General features: G+C 36.9%; 1 protein-coding gene across 3 annotated transcripts in view; it reads right to left on the reverse strand.

Moving 5' to 3' along the window:
- The window catches only part of prdm10.S (PR domain containing 10 S homeolog), a 54,328-nt gene that overhangs the window by 31,322 nt on the left and 10,149 nt on the right, over positions 1-12,857 (reverse strand). For 2 of the 3 annotated variants that reach the window (XM_018227726.2, XM_041571307.1), the window contains exons 2-6: positions 10,904-11,061; positions 10,084-10,248; positions 5,483-5,542; positions 605-712; positions 82-316 (exon numbers count right to left, since the gene is read on the reverse strand). In XM_018227726.2, the coding sequence (XP_018083215.1) occupies positions 82-316; positions 605-712; positions 5,483-5,542; positions 10,084-10,248; positions 10,904-10,975 (640 nt within the window). In that variant the 5' untranslated portion in view covers positions 10,976-11,061. The remainder of the gene's footprint in view (positions 1-81; positions 317-604; positions 713-5,482; positions 5,543-10,083; positions 10,249-10,903; positions 11,062-12,857) is intronic. The other variant, XM_018227728.2, reaches the window with a different exon arrangement.

Genomic DNA, 12,857 nt, shown 5'->3' on the forward strand with positions numbered 1-12,857 from the left:
TTGTTGGTTGAATATGCAGCAATGATTAAAATGACTTTCTAGGAAATAAGTATTTTACATTCATGTAACATGGTGGCTTACAGAGATCATTTGGATCAAAAGGATGTGGAGGTTCTGCTTCCCATTCATCTTGATCAGAATCATCCCCATCTTCATCATCCTCTTCATCATCCTCGTCATCCTCCTCCTCCTCATCATCATCATCATCTTCTTTTGCATCTGAATGAGCATTAGGGCTTGGAAGAGAATTCATATTTGTTGAGCTGTCTGCTCTCTCCATAGGAGGTAATCTATGATCATGCACTGTCAACGATGCCTAAAAGAAAAATACATACTGTATATAATATTGAACCCAGTATTAGGAGTATAATATAATAATAATTTTAATACTGAAATTAGTTAACTTTATTTTAATCACTGTAGTAAGGATAATAATGAAATCAGTCAAATGTGAACATAGACAAATAGACACATATGACTGAAATACTGATGTTTTTATGCATTCAGAAACAGTGGAGTGATATGCAGCAATTTATTTAGGCTGCAAGGCGGAGTGCAAAAACTTTCACTTACAGTGAAAAAAATGCTTTGCTACTCTATTTACCTGGGACACTGGATCCAATGACATTGTCTGTGCAGATTCTGAGACTCCACTTAGAACAGCAAGATTGGCAGCATTCATGCTTTGCGCAGCAGGCAGAAGAACAGTCACCTAAAAAAGAATTCACAACTATATCAAAAAGTAACATCAACAATTGAAAATAATGTTACTAACATTTAAAGACTGTATAGCTTCTGATTAAAATATTCTCAGCAGCAATAATTCCCTTTTATATGTGAAACCGTTCATCCTACAGATGTATAGAAAGCCATCAATTATTTATAGGGGACATAAATCCCAAAATGAAAATTAGCTCCATGAAAACAAATGTTATTCAAAGCAACTTTCTGTTATATAGTATTTTTTATAGGTAAGGCTTTATTGGTTTTAGCTATAAAAGACACAAAGCACACAAAATAAACTAAACATAACACGTTTAAAACAGTTAAAATGATTTTAAAGTTATTTGTAAATGCAGATTGCAATTGAAAGTAGGACAGGTTTGGGACTTGTTATCCAGAATGCTTGGGACCTGGCATTTTCCAGATAAGGGGTCTTTCTGTAATTGGGATCTCTATACCTTAAAGTCAACTAGAAAATCATTGAAACGTGAATTAAACCCAACAGGATTATTTAATTATTTCGTATTTGGGATCAAGTGCTCTAAAAGGTACTGTTTTATTATTACAGAGAAAAAGGAAGTTATATTTAAAAATTAGAATTATTTGATTAAAATGGACTCTATATGATATGGTCTTTCCATAAGTTCCATGAAGTTTTCTGGTTAACAGGTTTTAGGATAATGCATTCCATCCTTGCATTTGTTGATTTCTGCAGTGTGTTATTCAAACAATATAGCAAAATCGCCTCTCAATGCTCTGTATTCTAAAAGGCCTTGCATACTTCTGCATATGCTTGTTAAACTAATGGCAAATGTAGTTGTTGCTCCCTTGCTGAATAACAGCTGCCAGAGAAACCCACTGACAACTGGTTGCCATTCAGTTTGGAATAAATACACAAGAGTAGTGTACACTATGGGGCAAATTCACTAACAGGCAAAAATTTGTCAGCGATGGCTTTGAGCACATCGCAACACTTCGCCAGGCGTAAATTCGCCTGCACAACGATAATTCTCGAAAATCCAAAATTGTGCACAGGGTACCGAACGCTGGTGAAATTACGCCAGCGAAATTACGCTCAGCAGTTCGAAGTTACGCTAGAGTTGGCTAATTAGCATACGGTGTCCAGTTAAAGTACAATGGCCATATATGCTGCAGCAAATACATTACACTACACAAGGCCAGGGAACCTTAATAAAATTATATAAAGCTGTTATAATGCCCTACACATGTGCCCACAGTATAGTTTAGGAGCCATATGTTAGCAAATGTAGGGGGGAAGGAGGATACCCAAAAAAAATTTTTCAATCTTTTCCAGTCTATCACCCTTTAAATAGGAAGGAGAAGGCAAGTCTGGTGATAGAGGTAATGGTCAGTAAAATCAAAAACGTTGTAGTAACGTAGTAACACTCTTTCGCCAGACCGTAAATTCGCCTGGAGTTAGAGTGCGAAGTTGCACCAGAGTCTATCTCCTTGCCAAAATTATGCCAATGAATTTACGCCAGCTACCGTTAGTAAACTGGCGAAGTGCCGAGATGACGTTGCGCTGGCGAATTTTCGCCAGCGTTAGCCACTTCGCCCTTTAGTAAATTTCCCCCTATGGGGTAGATTTATCAAAGTGTCAGATTAGAACTCACCAAAGAAAAACTAATTTTCTATTCATTCCTATTGGATTTTTTTAATCGTATTTATCAGTGGAGTTCACCATTTGATCAATATGCTTTTTAAAATCCCATAGGAAAGAATAGAAAGTGGGTGAGTTTTTACAATCTCACTGCCCCTATATGTGTCATTTAACTGGCTTCTGCTACATTCTTTCTATAGACAGAACACATATTGCAGGAATATTGAGGGACAGACAGATACTGCTTTTAATTATGTTCTCATATTTTCTGTCATTATAATATATCTATACGCAAAAGGTTATTTTTAAATTACCCCCTTTATAGGAGAAAAAAAGCTTAACTACACACTACTCCATCCTCTGCATTGAAGATATATGCCTCTTTAGATAGCACCAGTAGATCCATTTAAAGGAAAACTATACCCCCAAAATGAATACTTATTAAGTGGCATATTAAAAAATCTTACCAAACAGGAAGATATATTTGATATATATTTAAGTAAATATTGCCATTTTACATATTTTCCGTTGAGCCCCCATTTTATGATATTCTCTGCACTGCCTCAGAGATCAACTGACCAGAAATACTGCAGCTCTAACTGCAAGGCCCCTGACACACATGCAGTTTTTCGGCGCAGTCTGTGCCGCGGTTTTTAAAAAAAGCAGAACGCCATGTAGACACGCTTAGCGGCTAAGCTTAAGGCAATGGCACATATATGCAGCAGTGAGCTTTTTTAAAAACCACGGTGCAAACCGTGGCGAAGATCCGCATATGTGCCCATGCACTAACAGGAAGAAGTGTGGATGCAAAAGACAGAACTGTCTGTTAATTGGCTCATGTGACCTAACACGTATTGGTTTGTTTGTGTGCACCATGAATCGTAGGATCCCAGGGGCCGGCCCTTATTTCTTAAAATGGCAATTTTCTATTTAGGATTATCCAATAGCACTGATTTAATAATCAGCCCTGTAGCATCAGCTCTGTGACAAACCTCATGTTCTGCTTAATGTTTTCAAATTAACCCTAAACTTAGCTTCTCATTAGCATCCCAGAGCATACTAAGCATGTGAGTGGGACTGGCACTTAAAAGATGAATATGGACAACTCTGAAGGTTTGGTTCATAACAGTTATAGGGCTGCTGATCCTCTCGGCTTGTACAGTAAATTTAGTATATAAAACACGGCACTTCTAGCCATATTTCTCTTGAGGCTTCAGTTCTTTTTGAAGCACTAAAACCATTCTAAAAACCTTGGGGCAGATTTACTAAGCTCAAGTGAATTTTCGAAGTTAAAAAAGTTCAAATTTCGAAGTAATTTTTTGGTTACTTCGACCATCGAATAGGCTACTACGACCTTCAACTTTGATTCAAACGATTTGAAGTAAAAATCTTTTGACTATTCGACCATTCGATAATCGAAGTACTGTCTCTTTAAATAAAACTTCGACTTCATACTTTGCCAGATTAAACCCACCGAAGTGCAATGTTAGACTATGGGGACCTTCCACAAAACTTTTTTTGGTCAATTAGAAATCCTTTGATCGATCGCTAAAAATCGTTCGATCATACGATTTCTATTTGATCTTTCGATCGATCGAATACGCTAAAAATCCTTCGACCTCGATATTCGAAGTCGAAGGATTTCAATTCGAGGGTCGAATTTCAACGTTTTTTTAACTTTGAAATTCGACCCTTAGTAAATCTGCCCCTTTATGTGCTATCAGTTATGCAAAGTGTGTCCAACAGACCAATCTGACTTGAATGGCAGCCCCAAAGGATACACAGAAGCACATTTATATAAACTATACAGAGCCTCTTGAGCATATGCCTAATGTTTACAATTTCAGAGTTCTAGAACATTTATAGTTAAATGCATAAAAACCAACAAAACAGCACCCAAGGTGCTTTATGCATTAGACAAAGCCACTGATGTTTGAAATGGAAGAACATTTCAACAAAGCATCTCCAAGAAATTGAAAACCGCTCATTTTAAGCAGCAGGAAGCCACATCACAACCCCTTAAAAAATCATCCAAGTATATGCAGCAAGTGAGATCTTACATTTCCTAGCCAGCACGTCTATGCATGATGTTTACATTATTCGTACGGAAAGTAGAATCTATGAATTCCACTCTACATTGGTAAGCTGCTGGGAGTTTTTATTTCCTCAAATGCTAGAATACTGCTTTAACCAATTGATGATAAATAATCTAAAAAAAAAAAATCGCAAACTTTTTAAAATAAATAAAGCACGTAAAATAAACATATGTGTTATTAAAGAAATAAATCTAACCCTAAGAAATAATTCCAAATCCAAAATAAACTTCACTGAGACGTCAGATATTCAAGGCTTTTTACCGATATCGCCCGCCTTGTCTCCCACCACACATGCAACAATTATTGTATGAAAGATCTTTTTCCGATAATATCTATGCATCTATGGCCACCTTTAGGCATGGAAGAGGGGCAGGCAATAAATGATTGACAGCTGAGTCATTTAATAGAGTTTAGAACATTTTAATAAAAAAAAAAACAAGAATTTGGGCTTCCTGTTTAATTTGAAAAGGACTTTTATTATACAGCATTTTATGTTTTGGTTGACAGGTCCCCTTCATATATTTACTTAAATGAGGCTGAAAGACAAAGGGGTACCTTTGACATAGGGTGTCCATTAAAAGTAATTGCTATTAAATAGTTTTTTTCTAAAGTAGAAACATTCCAATAGAGTTCATAATATTATAGTGTTCATAGATTTTAAGTGTTTATATTACAAAGGTTATCAGCAGCGTTGCTTATGTTTCCCTGGCCCTGCTTCTCTGTTAGTCTTTCAAGAATTACCTTTTGCCCAGCAGTATTGCAATGACACCACAGATCAGTGCCCAGGGCATCATTGCAAGCTGAATAGCCAGATTGAGGAACAGTGGAAAAAAGGTAGGCTAAAAAAGGGGACTTCTTACAAAAGGTACTCTTCTCCTTAGTTGAAAAAAATGTAACAATATAATAGCAAATTAATGCCAATTATTTTTACATTACAGAAATCAAGGGAAAAAACATACAACATGCAGCTGTGGTTTAAAATACTGTATCAAAAACACAATTTAATTGGTTGATAGGTAGTATATAAATAATAAAGTGTCACCTGCTGTGTGGTAGCATCCTGCTGTACATAGGCAACCTGAGGCTGGTCTGTAAAGAGAGTCTGTAGGCAAATAAAAATAACCAGTGAAATCTGAAATGTGGTTAAGAATTGGTATTCTGATATGGGGTGCAGTGCCAATCAATCCATCCTCAGATAAATTCAAAAGTTGACAATTACCATTAGCATAATGTAAAAATATATACCCATATTTATAAGATGATGCCTACGTAGCTGGATGTTGATGATAAAATATACTTCAGTATTTGCTCACAATAAATAAACCCTGCCCATTGACATGTGGTGGCAATGCCCCTACATCAAAAAGTATTGGGACAACATAACCAAATACATGACAGACGACCTAGGGTTGCCACATACAACGGAAGCTAAACAAGTGCTACTAGATGCTATCGAAGACCTCCCGAATACAAGCAAGCCTACACGTACCCTAGTAAAAACCTTTCACTTCTATGGCAGAAAAAGATCCTTATGCATTGGATGGGGCCAAAAAGACCCACAATAAAAAAGTGGAGAAGGTTAATAAATACAGTACACCCTCTGTATAAACTCACACATGAAAAAAGGGGAAACCGAGCAAAAAAGTATGGGGACCATGGTTGATACAAGAAGGATTGGATCTGGATCAAATAAACTATAACATTCAATAAAACTGAGAAACGGGTACCCCTCCCCTTACCCCATGTTTTGTTTTTACCAGTATGTATGACATCACATATGTATATGGCATGTTTGTGTTAATACAATAAAAAACACTTTGGAAAAACTAACTATATTAGAAACTTTTTTTTATTTTGCACAGCCTATTTACCCATTTTTTATTTTTACACTGAACTGTTCTTTTAAGAAAGATACCAAAGAATTGTGTTAAATACAGGTCTTCCTATTTCCATCTGTGTGGCCTTCTGTGGCCATTGCCCATTTACTACCATGATTGGAACCAACTTGTCATGAGATTTATTGTCAGTCTACCACCTTCCCAGGGCAACTCTGTAACCTGAATTGTTTGAGATTGGTTTCTACAGAGGGTTTCAGATTGTTAAAAATTCCAAAGAAAGCTATGTAAACCTTGGGAATTAAGATTCGTTTTTAACCACCCTCAATCAAATGGCATTGCAGAATAGGGTAACCAAGCCAGGGAGTAATTATTGATGTGACATGTCTCTGTTTGTCAGGTTGATTGAACTGACTGGTCTGACACCCCCTGGGTGGAACAATATTTCTTTCTCATGCCTCCAATGGAAATGAATTATTCATTTTTATTTGCATCTGTATATGCAGCTAGTATCTCTTCTTTCCCTTAAGACTTTGCAACTTCTGCTGTCCCTGCAGCCAATGAAAACGTAGTCCATTGGAGAAAGCATCATTGGCACAGAAGACTTTTGCTAATAAAAGTTGAAGGACCTCTCAAATTGTGGTTGTCCTTTCCCTATACTTGAAATCACCATGTCTCTGCTGTCACAGTCACACACACAATGCATCACTTATTAATTTCTAATCAGTTTTCTTCTGATCTGAATTGTGAATGGTAATCAAAAATCCAGATTTTCATAGGTTCTTTGCAGTACTGAAACCTTATTTAATCCTGAGCAACACCCTTGGGTTAGTTACTCTGATGTCCATGTCCCTGATTTGTGAGTGATTATAATAACAAAATTCCTTGGAAACCCGGCAGTCTCTCTATTGGACATTTGGCCCTGACCATTCTTTTTTTAAATCATGTCTTTCTACTGAAATTGGAGATAGTAGGCACCCAGTATATTACCATAATTATTTACTTTTCTTTTTTACTAAAACAGCTCTTCCTGCTCAGAAAAAGTTTACTTATACTGTATGTATTGTGATGCTTTTTTATGTCACCCTGATAATTCTGAATGTTTTGTGTTTCATTTCATTATATTGCATTATATTCAAATAAATAAATAAAACAGCTATTTTGAATACGACTATACACTTGTTACAGCATATTGAAATTTTGTCTCACTTAGGTTCTTTTATGTAAAGTAAAAATATCGTTACAAATTTTAAAACATCGCAATAATTGAAACACATGCCAATACTATCCAATAATTACAAAAGTTCCTATAATTTACCAAAACGATACATCCCTGTGTTTCCTATTAATTATTACATACAAAGGGGTTGAAGAAAATTACAAGTCTATAACCCATTACTCAAGTGAATTATTACTATTAGTGCCAACAACCGTATAGAAATAATTATAATAACAATGTGTAATATTTAGTTTACTAGATTTTTGCTGAAAAAAAAACTGTATTGGTTTTTTAATGGTTTTCTATTAGCTTGAGGGAATATATTTAAAACTTATAAATTATCCACTTATTATGAAAACATTTAAGAAAGGGTGGGAAACTATAATTTGCTAGGCAACACACAGTGACGTAAATTTCTAACCACTTAAACTAGGTCAGCACTCCACCTCTATGGAAAACACACTATCCCTGTATACTTTTCAGCAGAGGGGGCCACAGCTATGTACCTTTACCTACCCAGGTATCCCCTGCACCAAAGTCAGAAATGGTGTATGAGGAGTACAAAACTCTTCTGGCCACTTCTGTACTGCCTGATATGGCATCAACGTTATTAAACTATACTGAAGTGTTAAGGAAACATAAGACTTTGGCCAGCAGCACAAACATTATATTATCTATGACTATGAAGTTGGGTTAAACACTTCAAGAAAGTGGCCAGGTTTGCCACAAAACGCGTTAAGCTAGCCAAATGTCTGCCCTGCTGTTGAACTGTTTTTAAGAATGACGAATTAAGTTAATTAATTTTAAGAAGTGGATCGCTCTATCTTTGACCAGATTGTGTGTGTGTTACCCCTACCAGATAATCTACATTTGTAAACACTTTACAGTTGGAATAAGTGACTGTAGATGCCTTGATGAACTATCTGAGATGTCTTCAAGTTGAATAGATGCTACTTGCTCCCAAACAGGCCTCCTTTAAAGGGAAGGACCCACAAAGTATATTTCCATGGTTTGTCTGCTTGTCAGTTGTTAAGCTGAAGAGTTCTCTTAGAAGCCTTAGTCTGGCAACTAGTTCTAGATGACCATAAAAGTACAAGGAAAGTGAAACATCTGCCTCATGTAGTATTCCTTAGGGAGTGTCATAGCCTTCTTCCCTCATCTTGCTAGGCATCCTTTATGCCAGAAAAAGAACCCACACCAGTACAATTGTAAAACTAGAAGAGCACTGACCCAGGGTATTGGGTAAGAGGCTAAATCAGTAGTGGTGCCTCACAAAATGGAAGCACCACCGTAACATTTGTTTTGCTTGTCCTTTAACAGCGTATGTAGATAATTCCATAATGTACTTGAAAGCTAATGTTAAACTGTTATATGTCATATAATTGATTTTGCTCTTTTTAGCTATAAGAGGCACTGTGCAATCAAAATTTAATATATGGCAAGACAAGTGACAGAAATATCTGGTGTTCAAGAATTTTAAGCTACTAGCTATTATGGAATTCTAACCATTGAATCTTTTAGCAGTTTGTTTTGTACATTTTGCTTTCATCGGAACAGCTTTAATTGCTCACATTTTTATGCAGTTCTTTTTGTTCAACCCACTGAATTAAAGCTGAAAGTCTGCAGTTCAACTGCATCGGAGTTGTTTCATTTAAAATTCATTGTGGTAATGTACAGAACCAAAATGAGAAAAAAGATGTCTCTGTCCAAAGATTTATGGACCTAACTATATTGATAAAACATGGAAAAAGAAGAACTTCGATATATATAATAGCATGACTCCAAACAGACAAAGTTTAGTGGGACCAAATTCTTCTGCCATCAGCATATATCTATCTCCCTGTGAGTTAAAAGCTGCCACCTTAACAGATAACCCTACAACCCAATCCCAATGGATTTGTAGCCTTACATTACATAAATGTTAATTGTTTTTTTTTTATTCAAGCATAATTGTATAATGGTTTATTAAATGCAAAAATCTACACAAGATTGGCAATAATGAAATACATCTACAATTTGCAACTACAATTTGCAGTTGAAGCAAATGCATTTATATGTTTATAAGTGTATATTTTAAACTGCTACACGGATACAAACACACAATTTATATTGAACTTTGAGAACTTTATTATGGGGACTGATGTATTCCAAGCCTCTGGAAAACAAGCCTCACTTTGGACTGACTGGACAATGAGGGACACTGGGAATGGCAGGCAAGTCTTTGTCTGCTTTAAAAGAGTTTCTTGCAGTTGATGTTCTATCTTGACATATGGTGTGTTGCATCCCCCAAAATGTTCGCAGTCAGAATAAATGGGGTAAGCTCCCGGACCCCATAAATGGAGTGCCTTGAAGTTTCAACCCTTGAGCTACTGCCACCTTAGAGGGTGTCAGTGGCTCCAGGGTTCCTCTGTATCAATAGTCACACCACATGTGATTCGCAGGAGATGAGATGGCAGAAGTGGTAGTGACTGCAACTATAAAGAAGTGGACAGTGATTTTGCAAGTACCTTTAAATAATAGCATTTGTTCATGTGACCACTACTGCACTTGTGGTTCATAAATTACTGCCAACTGCTCTATAAATTATACCTGTGACCCATCTACTGGGTGGATATACACCAAGGTATGTTCGGATGTATCCACAGACGTAAAGGATGAAGCATCTGCTGCATAGACGACCTGCTGCTGGGCACGATCTTGATCCTCGCTGTAAACAATCTGAGCCACAGATCCAGCATCAGGAACAAAATGTACCTGAAGTGAATAAGTACTATATTAGCACAAAAAACCTTGCCATATTTTCTATTTCCACTGCAGTATTGTAGTTACTAAACACAGTAATTAGGTGAAGGGTTTGTAAATATATTACAGGATTATAAACCATTACCATTAAAAGATATTCCTATATAAATTACATATTTAAAAAAAGTTGAGTTGGTAATGAACTAGAAACAATTTGGCAGTTTTTAAGTGTTTAAATTTTCAGAATGCATGGGTAACAAACAGTACACACACAGCAGGAGGCTTTCTAAGCAGCAAGTAAGTAGGTCTCATTATAAATACAAAGGAAAGTGCTTTTCTGTGTTTTCTCAAATAATTATACATACTGACTATTAATATTAAGAAAAACTATGCAATTCTTGGCAGAAAAGGATTATTAAAAGAGTCAAAGACCATTAAAATACAAGGACCAGCAAAACCAGCTCTTTATTACTCCATGCTGGCTCCAAAATAATTATTACACTCACATCCCTAGCTGTTGCACAGAGAGTCCGATAATAGACTATGCTGATTCTCATGAGTAAGCCTTGCAAGTTTCTTCAGGAAGAATACAACAGGGAAGCAGAAAACAAAATGGTATTAATACCTTAACACAAGGAGGTTAAAAGCTTCTAAAATAATGGATTACCTGAGCTGTATTTGGCTGGTGCTCCACAGAAGTAGACCACACATGTGGACTTCCTTCCTTGGTGTCCATCATAGCTTAGCTTAATGATCCCATATAGAGTCAAAGTCGCTGTTTGATCTGAAAATGTTTCTGCATCTACAGACCGTGGATAAACATGGCTAAAAAGGAAAGAAAAAACATTACACAAACAATAGTTTTAGTTTAATATTTGAGGTATATCCAAATAATACATTGATTATGACAGGGGTAAAAGAACATATGGAACAAAATATTCCATTATAAATTTCAGCTAGCAAAGTCTTCATGCATCCCCTAAATGTGAACAATTTTCAGTATGGGTTTTCAGATTTATATCTAGGAGTATTCCTCAGTGGACTGAGCTATACATCTAATAAGCCAGTATTGAGAGCCATGGAAAACTTGCTTTGGATATTTTGCAGTTTCCCTTTTACATTAGCTAGCTCAAAAAAGTAAAGTGGTTGTCAGGACTTGACTTGAATAAAACCCAGAACTTTCAGGCACTTAATAGTATACATATGGCTGGAACATAGGTGGTTCTATTGAATCACCTTTGCAAATAATTTGGATGAGATTTCTCATTACAGAGCTTATTTACCACTACAGTTAAAGGGGCAGTGTACAACTACCAACAACTTCATTATCATCCCATCTTCTGAGAAGGCCCTGGATTTGTGGCAAGGCCACAAAAGCCCGGGCCTAGGGCAGGCAAAATTTGAGGGGCGGCATGCCACCCAGCTGCATCTTTAGAAGCACTGGCGAGCGTGGGCTCAGGGGGGGGAGTGCGCGCGTTCAAGGGCAGGCACTAGGAGCCAGGCAGCTTAGGGGCGCCAAAAGAGGAAATCTGGCCCTGCTTCTGAGGCTTGGTACCTTGAGGTTATTCTTGTTTCCGCCCTGTCCTTTACTCTTCATATCCAGTCACTTACTAAATCTTGTCACTTTCACCAAAGGAATTTCTCGAAAAACGCTAAATTATCAACCAAGATGCCACCAAAGTTCTGATTTACTCTCTCATTAACTACTATAACTCTCTATTAAATTGCCTTTCAGAGACTGTCCCCTCTCCGGTACATATTGAATACTGCTGCTAGGCAACCTCTGCAACTGCTCCTCCTCTGCCACTCCACTCTGCCAGTCTCTGTATTATCTTCTGCTACTTTTCAAGAAGTTTAAAGCAGATCATAACTCTGCCCCGATCTACAACTCTGGACTTATTTCTAGATACTCACTAAACCACTTGTTATGCTCCTCTACATACCTGCATCGCATTACCCCTCTCATTACAATTTGCAACCTCTGCAATATTTCTGTATTTAAAAGATCTCCTAAAACACATATCCTTAGAGAAGCTTATCCTTATCCAACTTAGCATAGCTTCACTGTATACTATATGCTGCTAAGTGAGTATGTAAAGTGGTAATAAATGCAATGCCACATCTGTCACCTTGCCAACTACCAATCTTGCCCATCCCAACACAACCTCGTCCTTTTATATTGGAGGTACTTTTGGGCAGGGCCTTCTTTACAGCTTGTTTTGGCTGCTTTGTATGTAAATCTATTTGCACAGTTTACACATCTCCCAACATTTGAAAAATGGAAAAAAGAAACAAAAAGATCAGCAGTTCGGCAAAACTTTTTGACCATGCCCACTAATTACGATATCTACTTTCCAAAATTTGGCAGGTTAAGAAAGTTTAAAATGTTTTGTCTGTAATATCCGTTTTGCTAAGGAGGTGAAATTGCCCTTAAAGCTATGAGTCACAGTTCTTCCAAGAGACTTTGCTTATCTTAAATCATTACAAATGTATCTAAGCGCAGGTGCTAAGTGCTAGTGATGTGTCAAGTTTTTCTCGACCCACACCAGTCCCCACCTTCCCCATTCCATTTATAGACCTGTGCCACCCCTACCCACCAATAACATCACATAAGGGGCGGG

Source organism: Xenopus laevis, chromosome 7S, assembly GCF_017654675.1.
Source record: "Xenopus laevis strain J_2021 chromosome 7S, Xenopus_laevis_v10.1, whole genome shotgun sequence".
In the NCBI taxonomy this organism is placed as follows: domain Eukaryota; kingdom Metazoa; phylum Chordata; class Amphibia; order Anura; family Pipidae; genus Xenopus; species Xenopus laevis.